Raw genomic sequence first — 27,939 nt, forward strand, 5'->3', positions numbered from 1 at the left:
GTAATATTTGAATAAGTATTAAGTTTGTTTTTATTACTAATAAACTAAATTTAGCGTATGCACGGTACCTTCGACATACACTAAAAGATGTTACTTGCAATAATTATCGGCAACATCAATCTCTGTTTACATAAAGTATCGCGGCAACATAACTTGTTTAGGTATTGATCTTGAAATCCTCTCTACGTCCATTCCCTTAACTCTGATTTAAGTTGGGCAGATTTCAGTCACAGGAATAAGAATGTGCACTTAGCACTGTTAAATCACCTAACCGAGAACCAATCGCCTTGATATGACATAAATATGTTTGAACACGGCAAACAATCCCATTCAACAAACAATAACCTCTGTGAAAACTCTAGTGGTTATCTGCCCATGAGGAATCACGTTAGCGAGCTGTGATCGGACCCTGTCAAATCTCTGCGCGGAGGCTGGTCTATTTGAGCTCACTTAATCTTTCGATGGACCTTGTTTACTTCATCAGTAAGATGAGATAATAATGTATTTAACCTCATATATATATCTTAAATTTGTTCATTTGCTTGATAGTGGCGCTCGGCTGCAGTCCAATATGTACTTAAGATTGCTTCTTTCGTTTTCACTGTTGGTCAATTTGGGTATGTATATATTGAATATTGTTATATTGATATCTTATATAAAGTAAACTATCGAAAATAATAATAATGTAATAATTAGTAAGTGATTTGTTATGTTTTATACTATTATTTTGTTTGCGACATGCTCACTTTTAATTATATTGAAAAGCAAAGGTTAAACAAATGAGTGTAATGAATATATATGTTTGTTATCGTCATGCGCTTATTACTAACAAACTATTTGGTGATAAGTAATTTAAGCACATTTACTCAAAACAAGTATTATTAAGGCCTTTCTTTGCTAATCGATATTTTCCTCGAGTGCTTCACTTTGTATAAGTACATAATCCATTCAAATGTCAAAATTTAACTCATGAGGTTTTAGCTGTAATTGTTTTATTTTTTGGAGTGCTTCATTTCTCAATGTATTGTATCGTAAAGTACAGGAAAACATATCGTGTATAAAACACATTCAATTCAAACTGTAGAGAGCACATAGAATCCTTTTAAAGCCCCATTAACATTCAAAATCAACGAATATTTCATAAACTATTTCGTAAAATAATGTTAAACCAAAAACATCAGTGTTCATTAGAGCAATAGCCAAACTTTCAACGCTAGATGTGGTCTGGTAAGATATATTCAACATGATAGAAAATGCTCTGTTTTTATTTTTTGTGTGGTACACTATTTTCCATTTTAATTTTCCGCAATTATATATATTCACACGACACTCACACACTAACATGGTACATGAACATGTATTGACTATACTATGCCACAAAAAATAAAAAAATAAAAAGAGCATGTGGTATCTTGTTAAATCTAGGTACCCATACCTCATCTAGCGTTTTAAATGTTGTCTATTGCTACAAGGAACACTGATTTTTCAAGGGTAATATTTATTTTTCGATTTTTTTACGAAATATTCGTTGATGTTGAGTGTAAATGGGGCTTTAAAAAATAAATACAATTTTATTGCAATTTTTACCATGATTCAGCTGCGCAAGCAGTGACCCTTTATGCAGACACGACAGACTTGTCAGCTGGTAACTCACCACATCTGACATGTAACCATAACTACAACCCACTCGTCTCGTGGTGGCTAAATGGCGTAATAGTTCTGAGATCGCAAGTAAACGGAGAAGAATGCCATAATGTACCAACGCATCCGGACTATCTGGCCGACTGTACGTGTGCAAACTCAGTGCACACATGTACACTTAAGGATTTGTCCTGGTCTAACTTTGGTGACCGATGGGCATGCGTTATTGGAATGGTACAAAGTAACATTCTGACATTAACATTGCCAGGTATTTATGACACCATATTTAGCAATACATTTGTTTGTTTCACTATAAACATTTGTCAGTTTACATCTAGCAAGCACAACATATATGTCAATGCTTTTCCTGCACATGATTGACACTTGAACGAGTAATACATTAGTTTCAATAGGAAACGAAAACATATTTGCCACTGAAATGCTATGAGCATAATGTTGGAATGAAATAAAAGATAATGTGTTATAATATGTAAAGATGTTAGTGTAATGTAGACAAAAAAGACTCAATATTGCAAGCATCATAGTGATATGAATGTTTTGCCGAAAGACAGAACTTTATATAAAAAACAAACAAAACAGGGTACATATAAACAAATTTACACTAATAAACGCAAACGTTGATTAGAATTAATCAAAGACAGATATATTTCCAACACCTATATATTTCCTTAGTATCGGGGGCTACCGCCCTCAAACCCCCACTTTGTCGATAGTGGTAAACAACTGCCTACCGGTACAGTGCAATCTAGCCAGTTTGTGTAGTGTTTAGTGTGACCGCTACGGCATGTAAACAATAGCTTCTTTTAATTGTAGAGACATGTGATTAATGCTATACTACTTCGTAAACTAAGGAGAAACGTTTCGATGTAATGTTTAGAGGATGTTTTGTATCATGACAGTTTTTAATTTATTGTAATTTACATGTAATTTACAATATATTCATATTTCAGTTGAAATGATATGCATCCAATGTTTACGGTGAATTTTGTATTATTAGCCTATGCACAATTCGGATTTATTCATTTGGGACCTATCATGAAGAAAGATCATCTAAGTTCAAAAATGACGTTAAACAGCTATGCCGAAAAATATATGTACACATAAAAGCTCAGTATTCCTTATAGCAATAGGCAAAATATTATTGGTAGATGTGGACTTGTAAAACAGACTTAACAAGATACAAAATGCTCCTTTTTATTAGTTTGTGGTAAAATGTATTCAACACCTTTTATTGTAACATTTTTGTTTTCGTTTGTCCTATGAATAAATATTGTTCCGAGAAATAAAAATGGAATATATTTTACTATAACAAAATAAAAATAAAGCATTTTGTATCTGGTTAATTCTATGTTACGATAACACATCTAGCTTTGAAATGTTGGCTATTACTATTACATGTGGTTAGCGTGTGGCTATGATATTAATTAGTGAAAACATCATTTTGAATGATAAATAATCATATTAGAACGAAAAATTAACTTTTCTGAAAAAAAACATAATTTCACTATCAAATATATATATAACAAGGTATTCAACTCAAAGTCACCCCAAAACGGGGTGCATCGCTTTGAACAGCCATATCTTCATCAATTGTGCAGCGATTTTCATGATCTCGGTCTTATTCAACGCAGAAATAAATTTCCTTTCTGGAAATGTATATGTCTTGCAATATTTTTAAAAATGTTGGGTCAACTTTTAAGAAATAACACGATACACAACTCGCATGACCCAGTTGACAATGATCATGCAGTCTTTATGAATGAAATCTCCAATTGTAAAGACACACCTCCGCATTGGACCAATGAAATCACCCGTGTGTTTAAAATCTCAGTTAGTTAAAATGTATGTAAACAAAGGTTTCAAACGGCGCTGGACAGTAAGTCTTGATGCAAAATGTAACAACAAGAACGGTAATACTGTTTTTTCATACGTTTTATTGAATTATGGTATCGAGGTACATGAACTTTGTACGGAAGTTGCCCTTTACTCCGTGAAGATTCAGTCTTAAAGACTGCATGATCATTGTCAACTGGGTCATGCGAGTTGTGTATCGTGTTATTTCTTAAAAGTTGAACCAGCATTTGTTAAAATATTGCAAGACGTATACATTTCCAGAAAGGAAATTCATTTCTGCGTTGAATAAGACCGAGATCGTGAAAACGCTGAACAATTGATGAAGATATGGCTGTTCAAAGCGATGCAACCCGTTTTGGGGTGATTTTGAGATGCATACCTTGTTATAAATATATTTGATAGTGATTTTTTTTCATAAAATTTACTTTTTCGTTATAATATGATTATTTATCATTCAAAATGATGTTTTCACTAATTAATATCATAGCCACACGCTAACCACCTGTGATTACTATAAGGAACACTGATGTTTTATGAGTAAATTGTATTTTACGAACTTTTTTAAGACACATTCGTTGATTTTGAGTGTTAACTTGGTTTAAAAAAATAAATTCTATTTTATTTCAATATTTACCATTATTCAGCTCCCAAATCGGTGACCCTATATGCAGACACGACAGACGTGTCTGCTGTTCACTCACCACTTCTGACTTGTCACCATGACAACTACCCAATCGTCTCGTGGTGGCATAATGGAGACATAGCTCTGAGCGCAAAAGTAAACGGAGGGGACTGCCTGAATAACCCAATGAATCCTGATTATCTGACCGACTGTACATGTTCATACACAGTGCACATATGTACACTTAGGAACTTGAGCAGGTCTAACGTTGGTGACCAATGGGCGTGCTTTATAAACGAGTCGGATGGTACTGTTATAAAAAGTAACATTCTGACATTAGAATTGCCAGGTATTTATGACACCATATTTAGTTTTTCTTTATACGTGAGGCACTAAAACATTTGTTCGTTTACATCAGCAAGCATAGCATATATACCAATGCTTTTTCTGCATATGATTGACACTGACGCAAAGTTATGTCATACATTCGAAACCTCTTAAACCGGACATCCACTGTATGATAATGAAAGTCCGGTTAAGAGGCGATTCCGGTTTAGTCGTGAAGTATTGTAACCAAGTATATGTTGAGTCTCTGAATGGTTCACTATTAACACATATAAACGAGTTAAATGTATTTGATATTATTTCATTCAAGACCCATTTACACTTAAAATCAACGAATCTTTCGAAACATATTTCATAAAATTAAGTTTACACATGCAAATTCAGTATTCCGTATAGCAATAGACAATTTTCATCGCTAGATGTTGTCTGGTAACATAGATTTAACAAGATACAAAATGCTCCTTTTTATTTGTTTGTGGTACAATATTTTCAACACATGTTCACGTACCAATTAAGTGTTCGTGTGTCGTATGAATATATATTATTGCGGGCAATTAAACTGGAATATATTGTAGTACACAAAATAAAAAAGCAGTGTGTATCTTGTTAAATATTTGTAACCAGAACACATCTAGCGTTGACATTTTGGCTATTGCTATAATGAACACTGATGTGTATGGGTAAACTGTATTTACGAAATATTTTACGAAATATTCGTTGACTTTGAGTGTTAATGGTGCTTGAACACAAAATAAATACAATTGTATTGCAATTTTTACCATAATTCAGCTCCCAAATCAGTGAACATATCTGCAGACACAACAGACGTGTCAGCTGGTCATTCACCGATTCTGACTTGTCACCATGACAACTTCCCAATCGTCTCGTGGTGGCTCAATGGAGAAATAGCTCTGAGCGCGCAAGTTAACGGAACAGACTGCCTGAATACCCAAAAGAATCCAGCTTTTCTGACCGACTGTACGTGTACATACACAGTGCACACATGTACACTTAAGAACTTCAACAGGTCTAACGTTGGTGACCAATGGGCGTGCTCTATTAGCGATTGGGATGGTACTGTTATAAAAAGTAACATTCTGACATTGCCAGGTATTTATTACACCATTTTAGTTAATTATTTATACATTTGGCACTAACAAAACATTTGTTCGTTTACATCCAGCAAGCGCAGCATATATGTCAATGCTTTTACTTTATATGATTGACACTGACGCAAAGTTATGTCATATATTCGAAACCTCTTAAACCGGGCATCCACTGTATCATAATGCAAGTCCGGTTTAGAGAGATTCCGGTTTAGACGTGAAGTTTTGTTTCCAAGTATATCTTGAGTCTCTGAATGGTTAACGATTGAAACACACATATAAACGAGTTAAATGCCTTTGATATTATTTCATTAAAGTCCCATTAACACTCATAATCAACGAATATTTCGTAAAATATTTCATAAAATAAGGCTAACACATACAAACTCAGTCCTCATTGTAGAAATAGATCAAAATGTCATTGCTAGATTTGGTGGTAACACAGATTTAACAAGATACAAAATGCCTTTTTTTATAATTTGTGGTACAATATATTCAACACATGTTCATGTACGAATTTAGTGTTCGTGTGTCTTATAAATATATATCGTTGCGAGAAATTAAAATGGTAATAAATTGTTCTACTTAAAAATAGAAAAGCATTTTGCATCTTGTTAAATCAATGTTACCAATATAAAGAAGTGAAACTGCAGCTGCTGGAGCAGTTTTGAATTCTTATTATATACAATTAGTTGGTCCTTTATTTAAGGCAAGTGACCGATTGCCAAAACAGTACAAAACAGCACAATACAAAACAACATAAACCCATATAAGAATAAAACTGGGGTCACCGCATTGGAACGGTCAATGCAAAGCATTGGGAGTTTAAACCGGTTTTAGAGCACTCAACCTCACACTTGGCCCAGCAATATTCATGATACATTTAAGTGTAAATAAAATTTAACCTCATAGCATTGTAACTCAAATTAAACAATTATAAAAGTGAATTAAAACGTATTCAATATAATTACCATTTAATTACTCAATGGTAGGAAATATACCAGAGCGAGAGTGTTACAACCTTTTGAGGAACGATGAAATGAAACTACGAACAAGTGTCAACTACATTCCTTCTTTATAGAAAAAGATTTAAGAATATAGCGTCATAAAGTTAATATTTCAGATCATCATCGCGCAAAATACATGAAGAAGCAGCAATAATGGTTGTAAAAGATCCATATTACATAGCTTGGTTGTTAATGTGACTGCTAAAAAATAATTCAAACAAGAAACGCCTGTCAGAGAGAAAACACAAAAAAAATGAACGCTTTAAACTCAATGACCTATGCATATAGATTAAAATAGTGAAAGTATGAAGCGATGACGTCACACAAATCTATGTAGTCAGGAACAGAGAAAGAATATTGTATGGCGTAATTGATAAGCGAAGACACGATGACGTGAACAAAATCAAGGGGCAGTGCTGTAACATAAAAATAAAACTATTAAAGTGGCGGTACTGTAAAATTGAATTACTAATAAAACCAGCTTAGGTAATTATATAGAATCAAACGTTTAAAATGGTAATTCCATTAATGATTCCAAATTTTAAGAGAAAAAAGATATAGTGAATTGAAAACCAACAAGGACGTGTTTTTTAGTACGTTAACATCATATCCTTTTGATAAAAACGAGTTTATTAAATTGAAAAGTTTAATATAAACATTTTCTTTAAGATATTTTAATTTGCGAATACGCTTCAAAACATCTCCATAAATTGATGGGAGGGAAATTCCATTAGTTTAAATGCCATTTTACAGACACATTATATTTAGAAATTAAATCACCATACTTGGAGTGAAATTTAGCGAATTTACTTCTAAGGTTATGATACAAAAAGATTGTTTTAGCAATTTCTTCGTTAATATACGATTACGATCATTAAAATCTTTAATACATGAACATGCTCTGGCATAGCGTACCAACTGCGAAATGTAAATGCCATAGGGCGGACCTTTAGAGATGTTGCCATGTAGGAACGGAAAATTCACAATTTCAAAGTTAAAGTCGTCCCGTTTGTCGTATAAACTAGTTTTAATCATATTATTATTAATAGTAAGATGTAAGTCTAAATACGCAGCGTCTGTATTGGATTGACACGATAACAAGGCCGCTAACAGCCTATGAAGGCTGAAAATCTAGCATTAAAATTTGAGCTATTGTTATAAGGAACACTGATTTTAATTGGTTAGCTTTATTTCACGATATATGTTACGAAATATTCGTTTATTTTGAGTGTTAATGGGGCTTTAAACAATCAATACAGTGTTATTGCAATTTGTACCACCATTTAGCTTTCCCATTGGTGACCCTGTATGCAGACACGACAGACGTGTCAGCTGGTCACTCAATACATATGACCTGTCACCATTACTACGACCCACTCGTCTCGTGGTGGCTCAATGGAGAAATAGCTCTGAGCGCGCAAGTAAACGGAGGAAACTGCATGAATAACCCAACAAATCCAGATTATCTCGCCAACTGTACTTGTGCAAACTCAGTGCACACATGCACACTTAAGTACTTGTCCTGGCCTAACGTTGGTGACCAATGGGCATGCTCTATTAGCGATTGGAATGGTACTGTTATAAAAAGTAACATTCTGATATTAACATTGCCAGGTATGTATGACACTATATTTAGTTATTCGTATATACATTTGGAACTAAACACATTTGTTCGTTAACATCTATCAAGCACATCATATATCTCAATCCTTGTTATGATTATGATTGACACTGACGCAACGTTATGTCATACATTCGAAACCTCTAAACCGGACGTCCACTGTATCATAATGAAAGTCCGGTTTAGAGGGGATTCCGGTTTACACGTGAAGTATTTTAACCAAGTATTTGTTGAGTCTCTGAATAGTTAACTATTAAAACACACATATCTACATGTTAAAATTTCTTTGATATTTTTTAGTCAGAGTTCCATATTAACACTCAAAATCAACAAATATTTCGTAAAATATTTAATAAAATAAAGTTAACACATACAAAGTCAGTATTCCTTATAGCAATAGACAAATTGTATTGCTAGATGTGGTCTGGTAACATAGATTTAAAGAGATACAAATTCGTTATTTTATTTTTGTGTGGTACAATATATATACAACACATGTTTGAGTACCAATTTAGTGTTTGTGTTTCGTATGAATAGAAATCGTTGCGGGAACTTAAAATGGAATACAGTGTACTACAAAAAATAATTTAAAAAAAATTGTGTATTTTTGAATCTATGTTAACAGAATACATCTAGCGTTGAAATTTTGGCTATTGCTATAAGGAACACTGATTTGTATGGGTTAACTGTAATTTACGAAACATTCGTTGATTTTGAGTGTTAATGGGGCTTTACAAAAATACAATTTAATCATTCAGCTGTCCATTTGGTGACCCTACATGCAGACACGACAGACGTGTCAGCTGGTCGCTCACCACATCTGACCTGTCACCATGACTACTACCAAATCGCCTCATGGTGGCTTAATGGAGAAATAGCTCTGATCGCGCAAGTAAACGGAGAAGACTGCCTGAATACCCCAACCAATCCATATTATCTGGCCGACTGTACGTGTACAAACACAGTGCACACATGTACACTTAAGCACTTGTCCAAGTCTAACGTTGGTGACCAATGGGGGTGCTCTATTAGAGCGTCGGATGGTACTGTTATAAAAAGCAACATTCTGACATTAGAATTGCCAGGTATTTATGTCATCATATTTGGTTATTTATTTATACATGTTGCACATACATCATTTGTTTGTTTACATCTAGCTAGCACAACATATCTGTTAAAGCCTTTTCTGCATATGATTGACACTGACGCAATGTTATGTCATACATTGGAAACCTCTTAAACCGGACATCCACTGTACAGTGATTATGATACATATCATAATGAAAGTCCGGTTTAGAGGGGATTCCGGTTTGGACGTGAGGTATTTTAAACAAGAATATGTTGAGTCTCTGAATGATTCACTATTACAACACACACATAAACCAGTTAAATGTATTCGATATTATTTCATTAAAGTCACATTAACACTCAAAATCAACGAATATTTCGTAAAATATTTCATAAAATAAAGTTAATACATTCAAACTCAGTATTCCTTAAATAAACAGACACACTTTCATTGCTAGATGTTGTCTGGTAACATAGATTTAACAAGCTACAAAATGTTTTTTTTATTTGTTTGTGGCACAATATTTTCAACACATGTTCATGTACCAATTTATTGTTCGTGACAGTATGAATAAATGTCGTTGCGGGACATTAAAATGGAATATATTGTACTACAAAATAATAAAACATCATTGTGTATAATATTAAACCTATGAAACAAGAACACATCTAGCGTTGTCATTTTGGCTATTGCTATAAGGAACGCTGATTTGTATGAGTTAACTGTAATTTACGAAATATTTTTCTTTTTAAATTCTCGTTGATTTTGAGTGTTAATTGGACTTTAACAAAACAAATTCAATTGTATTGAAATTGTTACCATCATTCAGCTCCCAAATCGGTGAACCTATCTGCAGACACGACGGACGTGTCAGCTGGTCACTCACCACATCTGACTTGTCAACATGAAAACTACCCAATCGTCTCGTGGTGGCTTAATGGAGTAATAGCTCTGAGCGCGCAAGTAAACGGAACAGACTGCCTGAATACCACAAAGAACCCAGCTTATCTGACCGACTGTACGTGTGCACAAACAGTTCACACATGTACACTCAAGAACTTCAACACGTCTAACGTTGGTGACCAATGGGCGTGTTCAATAAGCGATTGGGATGGTACTGTTATAAAAAGTAACATTCTGACATTAACATTGCCAGGTATTTATTACACTATTTTTAGTTATTCATGTATACATGTGGCACTAAAAACATGTGTTCGTGTACATCTAGCAAGCACAGCATATATGTCAATGCTTTTACTTTATATGATTGACAGTGACTCAAAATTATGTCATATATTCGAAACCTCTAAAATCGGACATCCACTGTATCATAATGAAAGTCCGGTTTAGAGGGGATTCCGGTTTAGACGTGAAGTATTGTAACCAAGTATATGTTGAGTCTCTGAATGGTTAACTATTAAAACACATATAAACGCGTTAAATGTATTTGATATTATTTCATTAAAGTCCTTTAACACTCACAATCAATGAATATTTCGTTAAATATTTCATAAAATAAAGTTTACACATACAAACTCCGTATTCCTTATAGCAATAGATACAAATTTCATTGTTTGATGTGGTCTAGTAACAAAGATTAAACAAGATACAAAATGCTATTTTTATATTTGTTTGGTTCAATATATTCCAAACATTATGATATACCAATTAAGTGTTCGTGTGTCTTATGAATAGATATCGATGGAAGAAATTAAAATGGAATATATTGTTCCGCTTAAAAATAAAAACGCATTGTGTATCTTGTCAAATCAATGTTACCAGAACACATCTAGCATTGAAAGTTGAGCTATTTCTATACGGAACACTGACGTGTATGGGTGTAATGTATTTTACGGTATATGTTACACAATATTCGATGATTTTGAGTGTAAACGGGGCTTTAAACAATACATACAGTGTTATTGCAGTTTTTACCATCATTTAGCTTCCCAATTGGTGACCTTGTATGCAGACACATCAGTGGTGTCAGCTGGTCACTCAATACATATGGCATGTCATCATTACAACGACCCACTCGTCTCGTGGTGGATAAATGGAGAAATAGCTCTGAGCGCGCAAGTAAACAGAGGAGACTGCATGAATACCCCAACGAATCAAGATTATCTCGCCAATTGTACTTGTACAAACACAGTTCACACATGTACACTTAAGCACTTGTCCTTGCCTAACGTTGGTGACCAATGGGCATGCTCTATTAGCGGTTGGAATGGCACTGTTATAAAAAGTAACATTCTGACATTAGCATTGCCAGGTATTTATGACATTATATTTAGTTGTCCATTTATACATGTGGAACTTAAAACATTTGTTCGTTTACATCTATCAAGCACATCATATATCTTAATCCTTGTTCTGAATATGATTGACACTGACGCAACGTTATGTCATACATTCGAAACCTCTAAACCGGACGTCCACTGTATCGTAATGAAAGTCCGGTTTAGAGAGGATTCCGGTTTACACGTGAATATTTTTTAACCAAGTATTTGTTGAGTCTCTGAATATTTAACGATTGAAATACACATATCTACAAGTTAAAATTTATTTGATAATATTTAGTTAGAGTTCCATATTAACACTCAAAATCAACAAATATTTCGTAAAATATTTCCTTAAATAAAGTTAACACATACAATGTCAGTATCCCTTATAGCAATAGACAAAATGTATTGCTAGATGTGGTCTGGTAACATAGATTGAACAAGATACAAATTCGTAATTTTATTTTTGTGTGGTACAATATATATACAACACAGGTTTGAGTACCAATTTAGTTTTCGTGTTTCGTATGAATAGATATCGTTGCGTGAACTTAAAATGGAATACAGTGTACTACAAAAAATAATTAAAAAAGAATTGTGTATTTTAATATCTATTTTAACAGAATACATCTAGCGTTGAAATATTGGCTATTGCTATAAGGAACACTGATTTGTATGGGTTAACTGTATTTTACGAAACATTCGTTGATTTTGAGTGTTAATGGGGCTTTACAAAAATACAATTTAATCATTCAGCTGTTCATTTGGTGACCCTACATGCAGACACGACAGACTTGTCAGCTGGTCGCTCATCACATCTGACCTGTCACCATGACTTCTACCAAATCGCCTCATGGTGGCTTAATGGAGAAATAGCTCTGATCGCGCAAGTAAACGGAGGAGACTGCCTGAATACCCCAACCAATCCATATTATCTGACCGACTGTACGTGTACAAACACAGTGCACACATGTACACTTAAGCACTTGTCCAAGTCTAACGTTGGTGACCAATGGGCGTGCTCTATTAGAGCGTCGGATGGTACTGTTATAAAAAGCAACATTCTGACATTAGAATTACCAGGTATTTATGTCATCATATTTGGTTATTTATTTATACATGTTGCACATAAATCATTTGTTTGTTTACATCTAGCTAGCACAACATATATGTTGAAGCCTTTTCTGCATATGATTGACACTGACACAAAGTTATGTCATACATTCGAAACCTCTTAAACCGGACATCCACTGTACAGTGATTATGATACATATCATAATGAAAGTCCGGTTTAGAGGGGATTCCGGTTTGGACGTGAGGTATTTTAAACAAGAATATGTTGAGTCTCTGAATGATTCACTATTACAACACACACATAAACGAGTTAAATGTATTCGATATTATTTCATTAGAGTCACATCAACAATCAAAATCAACGAATATTTCGTAAAATATTTCATAAAATAAAGTTAATACATTCAAATTCAGTATTCCTTAAATAATCAGACACACTTTCATTGCTAGATGTTGTCTGGTAACATAGATTTTACAAGCTACACAATGTTTTTTTGTATTTGTTTGTTGCACAATATTTTCAACACATGTTCATGTACCAATTTATTGTTCGTGACAGTATGAAAAGATGTCGTTGCGGGAAATTAAAATGGAATATATTGTACTACAAAATAATAAAACATCATTGTGTATAATATTAAACCTATGAAACAAGAACACATCTGGCGTTGTCATTTTGGCTATTGCTATAAGGAACGCTGATTTGTATGGGCTAAGTGTATGTTACGAAATATTTTTCTTTTTTAAATTCTCGTTGATTTTGAGTGTTCATTGGACTTTAACAAAACAAATTCAATTGTATTGAAATTGTTACCATCATTCAGCTCCCAAATCGGTGAACCTCTCTGCAGACACGACGGACGTGTCAGCTGATCACTCACCACATCTGACTTGTCACCATGAAAACTACCCAATCGTCTCGTGGTGGCTTAATGGAGTAATAGCTCTGAGCGCGCAAGTAAACGGAACAGACTGCCTGAATACCACAAAGAATCCAGCTTATCTGACCGACTGTACGTGTGCACAAACAGTTCACACATGTACACTCACGAACTTCAACACGTCTAACGTTGGTGACCACTGGGCGTGTTCAATAAGCGATTGGGATGGTACTGTTATAAAAAGTAACATTCTGACATTAACATTGCCAGGTATTTATTACACTATTTTTAGTTATTCATGTATACATGTGGCACTAAAAACATGTGTTCGTGTACATCTAGCAAGCACAGCATATATGTCAATGCTTTTACTGTATATGATTGACAGTGACTCAAAATTATGTCATATATTCGAAACCTCTAAAATCGGACATCCACTGTATCATAATGAAAGTCCGGTTTAGAGGAGATTCCGGTTTAGACGTGAAGTATTGTAACCAAGTATATGTTGAGTCTCTTAATGGTTAACTATTAAAACACATATAAACGCGTTAAATGTATTTGATATTATTTCATTAAAGTCCCTTTAACACTCACAATCAATGAATATTTCGTAAAATATTTCATAAAATAATGTTTACACATACAAACTCCGTATTTCTTATAGCAATAGATAAAAATTTCATTGCTTGATGTGGTCTAGTAACAAAGATTAAACAAGATACAAAATGCTATTTTTATATTTGTTTGGTTCAATATATTCCAAACATTTCGATGTACCAATAAAGTGTTCGTGTGTCTTATGAATAGATATCGATGGAAGAAATTAAAATGGAATATATTGTTCCACTTAAAAATAAAAACGCATTGTGTATCTTGTCAAATCAATGTTACCAGAACACATCTAGCATTGAAAGTTGAGCTATTTCTATACGGAACACTAACGAGTATGGGTGAAATGTATTTTACGGTATATGTTACACAATATTCGATGATTTTAAGTGTAAACGTGGCTTTAAACAATACATACAGTGTTATTGCAGTTTTTACCATCATTTAGCTTCCAAATTGGTGACCTTGTATGCAGACACAACAGTGGTGTCAGCTGGTCACTCAATACATATGGCATGTCATCATTACAACGACCCACTCGTCTCGTGGTGGATAAATGGAGAAATAGCTCTGAGCGCGCAAGTAAACAGAGGAGACTGCACGAATACCCCAACGAATCAAGATTATCTCGCCAATTGTACTTGTGCAAACACAGTGCACACATGTACACTAAAGCACTTGTCCTTGCCTAACGTTGGTGACCAATGGGCATGCTCTATTAGCGGTTGGAATGGCACTGTTATAAAAAGTAACATTCTGACATTAACATTGCCAGGTATTTATGACATTATATTTAGTTGTCCATTTATACATGTGGAACTAAAAACATTTGTTCGTTAACATCTAGCAAGCACAGCATATATTTCAAATAATGCTTGTTCTGCATATGATTGACACTGACGCAAATTGCAATCCTCTTTTACCGTGCATCCCCTGTATCATAACAAAAGTCCGGTTTAGAGAGGATTCCGGTTTAGACGTGAAGTATTGTAACCAAGAATATGTTTAGTGTCTGAATGGTTAACGATTGAACCACACGTATCTACGAGTAAACATGTCTTTGATATTATATCATTAAAGTCCCATTAACACTCAAAATCAACACATATTTCGTAAAATATTTCATAAAATTAAGTTTACACATATAAACTCAGTATAGCAATAGACACAATTATTTTATTGCTTGATGTGGTCTGGTAACATAGATTGAACAAGATATAAAGTGCTATTTTTTATTGTTGTGTGGTACTATATATTAAACACATGTTCGTGTACCAATTGAGTGTTTGTGTGTCGTATGAATCGATTTCGTTGCGGGTAATAAAAATTGAATATATTGTACTACAAAAAATAATAAAAAAGCATTGTGTATCTTGTTAATCTATGTTAACATAATACATCTAGCGTTGAATTTCGGCTATTTCTATAAGGAACACATTTGTATGGGTTAACTGCATTTAACGAAATATTTTACGAAAATTTCGTTGATGTTGAGTGTTAACGGGGTTTTACAATATAAATACAATTGTATTGCAATGTTCACGATCATACAGCTGCCCATTTGGTGACCCTACATGCAGATACGACAGACGTGTCAGCTGGTCACTCACCACATCTGACCTGTCACCATGACTACTACCAAATCGTCTCGTGGTGGCTTAATGGTAAAATAGCTCTGATCGCGCAAGTAAACGGAGGAGACTGTCTGAATATCCCAACAAACCCAGATTATCTGACCGACTGTACGTGTACAAACACGGTGCACGCATGTACACTTAAGAACTTCAACAGGTCTAACGTTGGTGACCAATGGGCGTGCTCTATTAGAGCGTCGGATGGTACTGTTCTAAAAAGCAACATCATGACATTTGAATTGCCAGGTATTTATGACACCATGTTCAGTTATTCATTTAAAATTGCTCATAACACATTTGTTTGTGTACATCTAGATAGCACAACATATATGCCAATGCTTTTACTGCATATGATTGACACTGACGCAGAGTTATGTCATTCATCGGAAACTCCTTACATCGGACATCCACTGTATCATAATGATAGTCCGGTTTAAAGGGGATTCCGGTTTAGACGTTGCGTATTGTAACCAAGTATATGTTGAGTCTTGTAATTGAAACTTTAACTTGAATGCGTTTTAATTCCATTTTATTATTATCATCCCCACGCTTTTTGAAAAGCGTGGGGATATTGTGGTTATCTTCGCCGTTTATCCGTCCGTCCGTCCGTCTGCCCGTCCGTCCTGGCCACTATCTCCTCCTACACTATTAGCCATAGAACCTTGAAACTTACACACATGGTAGCTATGAGCATTTGTGCGACCCTGACTATTTAGAATTTCGATCTGACCCCTGGGTCAAAAGTTATGGCGGTTGGGATGGGGCCGGGTCAGATATGTTCACTCATTTTAATAGGTTATTTAACATTAACTTCTTCATTTCTACACCGATTTACTTCAAATTGATACTGAACCTATCTTATGACAATACGGTCAATCTCAACTATGCATGACCACATTACCAACCCTGGGGCGCCCCGCCCACAAAGACCACACCCACCCAAAATTGCCTTTTACTATAATTTCTTTATTTCTACACTGATTCACTTCAAATTGATACTGAACCTCTCAGATAACAATACGGTCAATCTAAATTATGCATGACCCCATTACCAACCCTGGGGCGCCCCGACCACATAGACCACACCCATCCAAAATTGCCTTTTACTATAACTCCTTCATTTCTTCACCAGTTCATTTCTAATTGATACTGAACCTCTCCTATGATAATACGGTCAATCTCAACTATGCATGGCCCCATTACCAATCCTGGGGCGCCCCTGGGTCAAACATGCGGCGTGGGGATACGCGTCGGCCTCTGCCGCGCCATTTCTAGTTTAATTTGAGTTACAATGCTATGAGGTTATATTTTATTTAAACTTATATATATCATGAATATTGCTGGGCCAAGTGTTAGGTTAAGTGCTCTAAAACCGGTTTAAACCCCCAATACTTTGCATTGACCGTTCCAATGCGATGACCCCAGCTTTATTCTTATATGTGTTAATGTTGTTTGGTATTGTGCTGTTTTGTACTGTTTGGGCAATCGGTCAATTGCCATAAATAAAGGGCCAATTAATTGTTTATAATAAGAATTCAATACTGCTCCAGCAGCTGGAGTTTTACTTCTTTATTTTGTATTGGTAAACGAACTCTGCGAGTTAAAGTTTATATGATAGTATTTTTATTAAAAAACTGTTTGTATTGTGAATCATGCAACTGACTCCACATTTTATGTAATGTATATACCAGAATATTTTATATCTTTTTAAAAACGTTTATTTCAACATATATGAAGTGCTCCTTTTCCCTCTCAGTATTACTCATCCAAGAAAGCAAACAATGAAACACAAGAAACTATATCATGAGATAATCTTAGTTTAAGTTTTTTTAAGGCAACTTCTACATAGAGGCAATGTTTTAAACAAATACTCTGTTTTGGAACTGTTAAGAATGTTACTACAAGAACATGTTTATAAAACATCATTGTTTTTTGTAATGTTGTGTATTTGTGTCATCTTTAGTAAAAGTTTGCTGTTTCACAATGTACCATTTTGTGAAAAAGTAAGGATTTTAGTTAAAAATTTCACATTGTTATTCAATTGGTGTAAAGAATATAGCCGCGTCTAAAAATAAACGAGTGAGTCTTTGTCCGGGTTAGTACATTTACGGGAGTGCTATAGTCTACCAACAACATCTACGGGTGATCGAATGACAATGTTTATCCGGATGCTGTTATTTTTACGATTCTAGTAGTCCTCGTTTCTACTTTAGCTATTTGAAACTTGCCCATAATGCTTGCCTGTGACTTATTGTTATCTAGTGGCATCTCTGAATAAATATATATTGACGTTGATCCAAGATATACGTGGATGCAGCTCAGTCAATTTTAAAATACCATATAAAAATTAATCAATTATTATATGATGAATCGATGAATGTATGACATAGTATCGCGTCATTGTCGCATATTTCTCGTTTTCCATACAAAAGCAAAACTATACAACTAGCATTAACTTTAGCATATATTGAAAGCAATTAAAACGATAACGTTTAACTAACGTAGACTTGGCACAAAAAAAGGTACAAACAGATGAAATCTTTGTCCAACTACTTTATTGCCAAACCAACATCATAATCACAACAAATATACATTATCTCCGGACGGAAGTGTATGTCTTCTTTTGGAACCTTGCTTACAATGTCGTTAAAATCGTCAAACAATTGAAATATTTCTTAAAAATAGAATTGATAACTTTTAAAGGGATCTTTTCACGTTTTGGTAAATTGACAAAATTGAAAAAAGTTGTTTCAGATTTGCAAATTTTCGATTTAGTTATGATAATTGTGAGGAAACAGTAATATTAAACATTTGCCATGGTCTAATATAGCCATCATATGCATTTTTTGACGATTTAAAAACCTGAAAATTATAAAGCGTTGCAACGCGAAACGATTGAATAATTTGGAGAGTTCTGTTGTTGTCGTTTAATTTTGTGAAACTACGAAGATTGCTTATATAAAGTATAAAATGCGTCTCTTGTACATATTTGGCCGGATGGCCGAGCGGTCTAATTGGTTTTACACAGGACTCCGGGAGTCACTGGTTCGAGCCCTGCTACGGGCTACTTTTTTCCTTGTTTTAAATTTTATTCTTGATTTTTTACTGGAGCTTTTTAGATCCAATGTTTACATTTATCAATATAAAGCATTAAATGACAAACTTCAAAACATGCCAAAATCTGTGAAAAGGCTCCTTTAAACAATCGCTCCAAAGCGTTTTATGTGTGGAGTTTTCCCATCTTAAAATGAAAACAAGAGATGTGTTTTTCAGGTACACAATGCCACCTACTGAGTCGCTTTGAATAAAAAAAAAAATGATTATATCCGTTTAAAGAATATTACTTCCCTTGTGAAAATGATCTGTAAATGCCAAATGATATAAAATAGAAATTATCTCCCTTTTAAGAGTGTTACTTCCCTTGGGTTTTGTTTTTTGACCTTGAAGGATGACCTTGACCTTAACCTTTCACCACTCAAAATGTGCAGCTCCATGAGGTACACATGCATGTCAAATATCAAGTTGTTATCTTCAATATTGCAAAAGTTATGGCCGATGTTAAAGTTTTCGGACCAACGCACAGACTGACAGACAGACGGATTGACAGTTCAACCTCTTTATGACACCCTACCGGGGGCATACAAATATTTGTTTTATATTGCATTTATATACATTATACAGTAAATTCAAATAATATTTATTTTAAGAATTGCCAAGAGGAAATAGTGCCCAAATAACAGTGATTGCTGGTTCGGTTGGTGGCGCTCTTGGTGGACTTATAATCATCCTTGTTATGGTCATCATATTCAAGCGTAAAAAAAACGGTATATATCTCTCACATTATCAGTTTTTGTACACTATGAGTGTTTCTGGCAATATGTTTTTTGTACATGTCTAATTATATCTCAATAAAACTTGATTACGAGTGCTAACGTAAAAAACATGATATATAATCAACAGTACGTTGATTACTTTAGTTGCTATTTTTTCAAAGCCGCATTAACACTCAAAGTAAACGAATATTTCGTAAAATATTTCGTAAAATGAAGTTATTTCTTATAGCAATAGCCAACATTGCAAATCAATATGTGGTCTGGTAACATAGATTTAACGAGATACAAAGTGCTTTTAATTTCAAGCAACGATATATCTTCATTTGGTTCATAAACATGTTTTGAATATATTGTACCACAAAAATAAAAAAAGAGTATTTCGTATCTTTTTAAATATTGGTGTTTTACATTTTACTGTTATCAATGAAATTTATTTTTAAGATAATCGAAATGGCAGTGATGTCATGGAGCTTGGCTTGATTCCTCGAATTCCTCGAATTCGTTAAGGATGACCCAAATTAACCCATATCATAAATTGAAATGACAGACGAACTACAGCGTATTAGTCGATAGCAACTATTGTACGGGTTATGTTGCCTTTCTTTAACTAAATGAAAACATTGTTGACAGTTTAAGACATTTCATTAAATAGTTCATGTATTTACAATAAGGGTGTCGCGATACGCTCACCTTACGATACGATACGTATCGCAGTACAGTGTGTACTATACAATACGTATTGCGCTACGTTTTGTCAGGTGGAAACAACATACAAACCATTTTAAACCATTTTTTTATTTTATTTAAAGACCTCTACATTTGTGGCCTACACTATACAAAATACCATATAATGTCATGAAAGTACACGAATTGACAATTAGTTATTATTATTTGTTTTAAAACTTGTATATGTGCATCATTTCTTTAATTTGTAAAAAATGTAATTTCATTTCAAATTTAAGATTACAAAATTTGTTATTTAAAAATGTGATATGAGATGATATTGGGAGAATTTCCGTTAACATTTAGCCAATTACTGCGCCACATATTTTATTGATTGCGTCAATGGAATCTTTCTTGCCGCGTGTTGTTACAATATCCCAACATTAAAAAATTACTTGGCGCGTTGGCGCATATGAAACTATATAAAGAAAATTGTAATTTGTTTATTATGTATTAGTTTTGTTGCTTACAGTGAAGTTGCTGTTGTTTAAAAGTTAAATAAATATTGACAATTTTAAGTGTTTTTCTTCAAAAGTTGTGTTCTTTAGAGTAAATACAAATGAACGAATTGAAATAAAATAGGAAACCAAAATTGTGGAAACTACATCGCCACATATAATGCTTTTAACAAGAATGAAACAACAGCAGCAGTCTTTTCAATACGTCAAGCATACTTCTTCACAGTGTTAAATTCTTTTTCAAAAATATCAACATATCAACATGCTCTGGTGATAGAGCTGCCCTCTGATCTGAATTTATGTCCCTCGCTGTAGAAAATACACGTTCACTGGGAACAGATGCCTCTTGAATTGAAAGATATGATTTTGCTTATTTTGACAGAAGTTTGTATTTCTTTTCATTCGCCTTCCACTATGTCAAAGGATTTTCTTAAAGCTGAAGCCCTGGCACAGATCTGTAAAGTTGCTGTTTACCCCAAGCTCTGGTTGATACTGGTTTGGCAGGTTCAACTTTCATAACCAGAACATCACCAAACAGGTTTTCCATAGCACTTCTGGGTTTTGGACTGTCTGAAAATGAAGAAATATTTATTTAGCAGTCATTCATAGTTACTTAAGGAAGGAAAATGTCATACAAAAACTTGTGGTGAAAAAACAAACGTACAGACAAACAAACGGAATTTAAAAGTAATATGCCCCCCTTCGGCCTTTGGGGCATAAAAAGAACACTGGGCATGAACAGTTTCAGAAAACAATCTTTATAATAGCTATTATAGCTGCGCAGACTGGCTTTTATTCATCCAGTCTGTTCACCCTACACTATGGTATGTGCAAATGTCAGAGTAAGTCAATGATATCTGATAAGCAGTTATGAATGAATGAATTATAGGAAAAAAGCACATAAAACCATACCTTCAGCAGTTTTATTTATGGATCCTTCATTTGGAGACTGAGGTACAATAGAGAGATCAGAAGTAGACTCTGACAACTGGGGTAAGGCAGGCAGTCTTGCATCCGACTGTGCTGGTGTGGATGAAGCTTGGTCAGTTTCTTGTTTCACTCTCACCTATTAATTGATGAAACTATTTAGATAAAATTGCCACAAGTGGCTAGATGAAAATTGATAAAGTAACTTCTTACATTCAACAATTACTGGAAGCTAGGATGATGATAAACAATTTACATTTTAATTAAACGTTGCTTTTATTAGTAATTATCATTTAAAGTAGTGTAAATTGCATTTTACAAAATTTGTCAATACAAATCTTATTTAGCTTTTGGGAGTTTTTCCAGTATGCACTATTCAGTTATTGCCTTAAACTTAATAAATTGAATGATAAAAATAAAATAAAATTATATAAGTAAAATTCTAATGAATGGGAATGGGGGTCTGGACAGGTCATATCAAACTATTACCTTTCTTGACCAAGGTGAAGCTGTTAAGGCTCAGAGTATGGTTTTGTAGGCTCTATAACAAGTATTAAGTATGCAACACAGTAACAGACTTACAGTGTAACTTTGAACAATAGAATAAGTGATGTAAAAAGCTATACACATATGAACTTGTGAACAAACTTTGAAAGTTAATGAACAATCAATACTGTATTCAAACATGCAGGCTCAGAAGGAATCAAATAAGGAAGTACAAAGGCTGGCTTAAGAAAAAAATTCAAAGTATTAATTTCGTCAGTTAGCGTTTCCCATTTTTGTCAAAAATTTGAATTTCCAAATGAACAAAAATGTGAGAAAAAACAAAGAAATTACAAATTAAACTATTAGAGGCACAATAGGTAACAGTGATATTTGAATTTTGTATCTATGTGGCTATATGCGTAATAGTTACTACCTTTCTTTAGCCAACCTTTAAAAGAGTAAGCTCAAGTTATTGAGAAAAAACAGATTTTAGGTTTTCCAGCTAAAAGCCTTACCTGCTTTTCTGAATCAATCATGAGCTCCAAAACATAACCTAATACTCTAGCTGCTGCCTCGTGTTCGTGATACGGCTTGGACTTGAACCTTGTATTAGAAATTTTTAAAATATACCAATTACCAAACAAATGCAATATATCAGTTACAACTCTCTACTTGCAACTGATATTAAAATTTGTACTAAAGTACTAACTGGTACACAATAATATATTTGGTTTATCATAAAGCTGTACACCAAAATTTGGTTCATGAATGTGAAAATTTGTGTATCATATTCTTTTATATTCCTAAGTGACAATGAACAAGTATTATAACTTAATGTTCATATACATTATAAATAGTTTAGAAATAAATAAGATCTATTAACCTTGGGTCTAAAGCACAACAAACTTCAAGTACTTTCATGATGTACGGATCGGTGTAGCGACACTTGATATCATCTCGGATTGCAGCCTTCACCTGTCGAGCAAATTCTGAATCGGCGTCCTTTTCTTCAATATGTTTCAACATCCGCTCTCTCATGGGATGAACCAGTGATATAGTTGGTGACTTTTCCTCACACATGATTTTTGTAACAGTTTTGAAAGGGTTTAACACTACTACTAGTTCCTCAGCTTCAGATAAGTCAGCATCAGAAAGAGTAACTACATCTCTTTAGTTCTTTTTAACATCTTTGTTCATCAGTGTAGCATACACAGCTGGCTGTTGCTCCAAATATGTACTTATCATTTCATAACTGGAGTTCCATCCTATTTTGACATCTTGTACAATCTCTTTCGAAGGAATATTGAGTGCCTTCTGATTATCCTGAAGAATCTTAGTTGCTGTTGAACTTGAATGAAAGAATGTAACAACCCTTCTCATTTCTCCAAGTAATCTCGAAACCGAATTTATCAGCATAGCCTTTTGAACAGCAAGATTAAGACAGTGTGCAAAACATCTGATATGGGGTTTGAATCCTGCCACATCTACACCTTTGACAATGTGAGATGAATTTTCCGCAGTTATAGGAATAGGTCTTGGTTGAAGCACTTGTACATCACCTGAATCAATCTTCACAGTTCTAGTTAGATTCCATTCCTTGACTGTTTCAAGAATAACATATGCCAAGTTCTGTGCTGTACGCGATTAAACAACGGTCTTGTCTGAAGAACATAACTGTTCAGGCACCAATTATTATCTATAAAATGGCATGTCACTGTATTATAGCTTTGTGCAGCTTTTGAAGTCCACCCATCAGTAGTCAGAGAAATACAGTCTGCCATACCGAGTTCATCCATAACTTTAAGCACTGTTTCCATACATTATAGGTACAACTTTACTTCTAAAATGATTTATTGTAGGTACATGTTACTTTGGTTCTACAGTTTTAACCAAATTAAGAAACCCTTGGGTTTGCACAATACTGTAAGGTCTCATATAGTACAATGAACTGGCCTATGGCCTTGGTTATAGCTGTAGCACGTAAAGAGGACGTTGGAAACTTGTTATTAAATGCATCTTGGAGACGTAATCGGCAAGATGCCAATGCAGGGCTCGGCTCTGCTTTATTTTCTGTTTTAATTTTCATTGCAGCTCGCGTCGAATCTCGCAAGCATTCTGAAGAATCAAATTCGTTAAGATGATGTCTTTTCATGTGAGTTGCCATATTGATCGTATTGCCCGACTTGTAGGAAACATCAACAAAACAGTGGCGACAAGTTGTAATATCAGAAACAGCTGACTTCTTTCCGTCTTTACCTTTCATCCGGAACCCAACATGCTTCCATATTTTTTATTTGAAGCTCGCTGGAGGTGATTTCAATTCAATTTCCGCCATTTTTGGGGCGAATTACAGTTACTTCCCTTGAAATGCGTTATGGAAAATGCCGTACCGTACAGTACGGACTCGGAGGCGTATCGTGAATCGTACCGAGGGAGACTATTACGATATACCGTCCAACGGAGTACCGTTACACCCTTGATTTACAACACCCAAAGGCTAATAAATTTAGATATCAAGTACTTCCATACTAGCATGACCATTCTAAGGGGGCAGCCTAGCAACCTTGATTTGTTCATATCTTTATATCAATATGTTATATGTTTCATGAATCATTTGATCGGAAAACATGTAATGTTTGTTATAACTTTTAAATCATTCAATGAAGTGATATTGTTATTGAATGATAAACCAACATACTGATCAAAAGGGAATATTTTATTTATTATTTGCATTATATATTACATGGGTAATATTTGCCTTAATGTTAAACTATAGAGACATAAATATGAAATTGACGACTTTTATGAAAAACAAAACAATTTATGTAATAGAAGTTTCAAGATAAAAATAAATAATGCAAGTTTTATCAGACATTGGTAATAATTTTCAATATAGTGACTGAGCTATGGAAATTGATGAAACTTTCGGATGGAACGATAAATTGAAATATGATTTTTTTCAATACTTTATGCACTTAATTTGAGCCTTAAGGCGTATTTATAAGCATTTATATACAGTTATAGACAGTGTCCCTCACCAAAATCAAGGAATTATTACTTGTTATTCATTTGTGTAATGATATACAATAATTTAGTGGTAGAAAATTTGAGAACAAAAGTAGAAACGAAAACTTTTCAGTGCTGAAATTTTGCATATGGTTACGCAAATTACTGATCGTCGGTTTCCGAAAAACAATATGTCGCGGTTTCCGCAAAATACGATGTTTTCCAAGGTGCCTGTACCACGTGACTTTTTCGGCTATGTGTGGGGCAATCGGTTGTCAACAAAACATCGCTTCTTTAACGTTTGTGATAATGTCTTCATTAATTCAAAACCATTTACAAAAAACAACAAAGACGAGTGCCCGGTCATTGTCAAAATACACAACCTTGTTTGCGCCAAATTAGTTCAGCATTTTTTCCAAAAAGTGCAACCGCGTGTTTGAAAACACACAAAGTGAAATGCTATGTGTGGTATATTTTTATTCAATCAACAAAAATGTTCATTATAATATTGTCGAAGGTTTAAAAAATAGGGCGGACATTGCAATTCTTCAAAGAGAAGCTACATACATTGTATGTTTGCGCAAATACATATGATTCGGAGTGTGTCTATACAAATGTTATAATGCTATGTGTGGGACACATTTTTGAAATGCTATTTGTGGTATGAAAACTAAACTAGAGAATCAAGAGATTGACATAAACGTCAAAATATTTTAAGTCTGTCTAGATAACAAAAGTTGGTCAATAAAACATTGTTGGTACTGTTTTGCGCGCTTAAAACATGATAATCACGACGTTCATGTTACTCAAAATTATTACGATTGTCGATAATTTATATTCATATTTTGTTTACTTGTAGAATGCCATTTGTTTGCAAACAGTGTGATAGAGAGGTCAAAACACAATCGGGGATCTCCAAACACAAAGCCACCCACGCACGGACAGGAAAATATTTATGTTGCGACAAACCTTTTCTTGTGATTTCTATAGTGAGTTACAAAATGTCGAATGTTCAGTAAATCGTTACTGCCAACTAATGCACTTGTGTAATACACTAAAGTGTCAGGATTGTTTGTGCAAGGTGTCATGTGAATATAATTTTAACAAAACTTCAAAAAGTGTTATTGAACTTCTGGTTGTGTGTATTTATTTCATCTGTATTTTATTCTGTTCAGGGAGATTAAAGTAATTTTAGAAGCACATTCAAAAGACGTACTGCTATCTTGATCAATGAAAAGTTGTCATATATAGTAAATGTTCAAAAGTTTAAAAGACGGTTCGTTGTATTACCAGATTGTGCAAGTATTGCAGTGAAAGAAAACAATCAAATTTAAAAAAAGTAAAATAAAAATTTGACAATTTAACAAATTGAACAACATTTGATGTTTATTACTTGATGCAGTGGTAACAAGATCTTGCAGCCTCCTTTCATGACTGGGGCAAATGAGTATTTTTATTAAACATCTTAAACTATTGTCAGTTATTCAGATTTCATTTGAAATTGAGTTCATGAAGTATTAATACAATTCAATATGTTTGTTGGTATTATAAACATTTTGGCGATAATCATTAGTTACGTGTTATTTGGAGCATTTATATGTTTGTGTAGCAAGATTTGCAAATTCATAAATTGACTGATTACAATTACTTTGTGAATACTGATGTACTTCTTTATGTATTTGGTGATTTAATTTCTATTTTATCATATGCATGCTGGTTATAAAGTAATGCTATTATTAATGAAGTGTTTATTTTGATATTCTTATGGGGATGATATTGGAAAGTAAATAAACTTAATAGACCACAAACAAGCATCATTGGGTTTATATTGTTATTTGTTATGAAACAACTGTTTTATGAACATACATAATCAGATTGTATATTCATCTAATCGATTTCAGTAATAACATAGATAAAATAAACCATAAATAAACACAAATATCAATGCATACACTTTGTTTTGATTATGCCAAAAAATACATATTAAATGGTATGTTTACATAGTTAGTTGAAATAGCTTTCCGTAAACATCACAGAATGAAGCTAGTTCCCTGTCTCTGAGTACTGTGGTTTTGATAATTAACTTGCCGCATAACACCTTCCGTGTGGTTTAATGGTGTTCATGTAATTCTTACACAGCTTCGCACCTAAAACGTGGTACAAATCCTTCGACTAATCCTTGTCAAGTCTGAAAAACAGAAGAAAAAACCCATTTTAAAGCAACTGCTTTTACTTTCTTTGTCATTCATTTATAAAAATGGACCAAAGTTAATTATCAGGCAGAAATTAAATCATGATATTTATTTAAAGACAATAAGTCAAAAAAAAGAAAATTATATATTTCAACATAAAATGTTTGTTTAAAAAAGGCAATTGATTGGATAAAAATTATACAGTGTGTTTTATTTAAAATTTATTTTCAGTTGAACATAAATTGTTTAAACATTACACAATTACTTCAGTATTCCATCATGTTACATTTGGTTAATTTGATATTTTTCAGTATAGACTGAAGTATATGTTCTAGATTCTTTCAAAACTGTGTTCAGATTAAATGCAGAACTTACGGGCAAATTCTTGAGTACCACACATAGCATTTCAAAAATGTGTCCCACACATAGCATTATTACATTTGTATACACACACTCCGAATCACATGTATTTGCGCAAACATACAATGTATGTTGCTTCTCTATGAAGAACTACAATGGCCGCCCTATTTTTTAAACCTTCGACA

The 27,939-nt window shown here is 33.8% G+C and overlaps 1 protein-coding gene across 1 annotated transcript; it reads left to right on the forward strand.

Annotated features, from left to right (window-relative positions):
* Positions 1-451: 451 nt before the first annotated feature.
* Positions 452-20,108, forward strand: LOC127849141 (uncharacterized). The gene is made up of 13 exons (XM_052381861.1): positions 452-617; positions 1,598-1,909; positions 4,161-4,487; positions 5,273-5,593; positions 7,884-8,210; positions 8,976-9,302; positions 10,116-10,442; positions 11,232-11,558; positions 12,325-12,651; positions 13,467-13,793; positions 15,689-16,015; positions 19,477-19,593; positions 20,044-20,108. The coding sequence occupies exons 1-13, from the start codon at positions 500-502 to the stop codon at positions 20,106-20,108; spliced, it is 3,549 nt and encodes a 1,182-aa protein (XP_052237821.1). The 5' UTR covers positions 452-499.
* The last annotated feature ends 7,831 nt before the right edge of the window (positions 20,109-27,939 follow it).

The sequence above is a fragment of the Dreissena polymorpha genome, chromosome 10 (genome assembly GCF_020536995.1).
Source record: "Dreissena polymorpha isolate Duluth1 chromosome 10, UMN_Dpol_1.0, whole genome shotgun sequence".
Taxonomy (NCBI): domain Eukaryota; kingdom Metazoa; phylum Mollusca; class Bivalvia; order Myida; family Dreissenidae; genus Dreissena; species Dreissena polymorpha.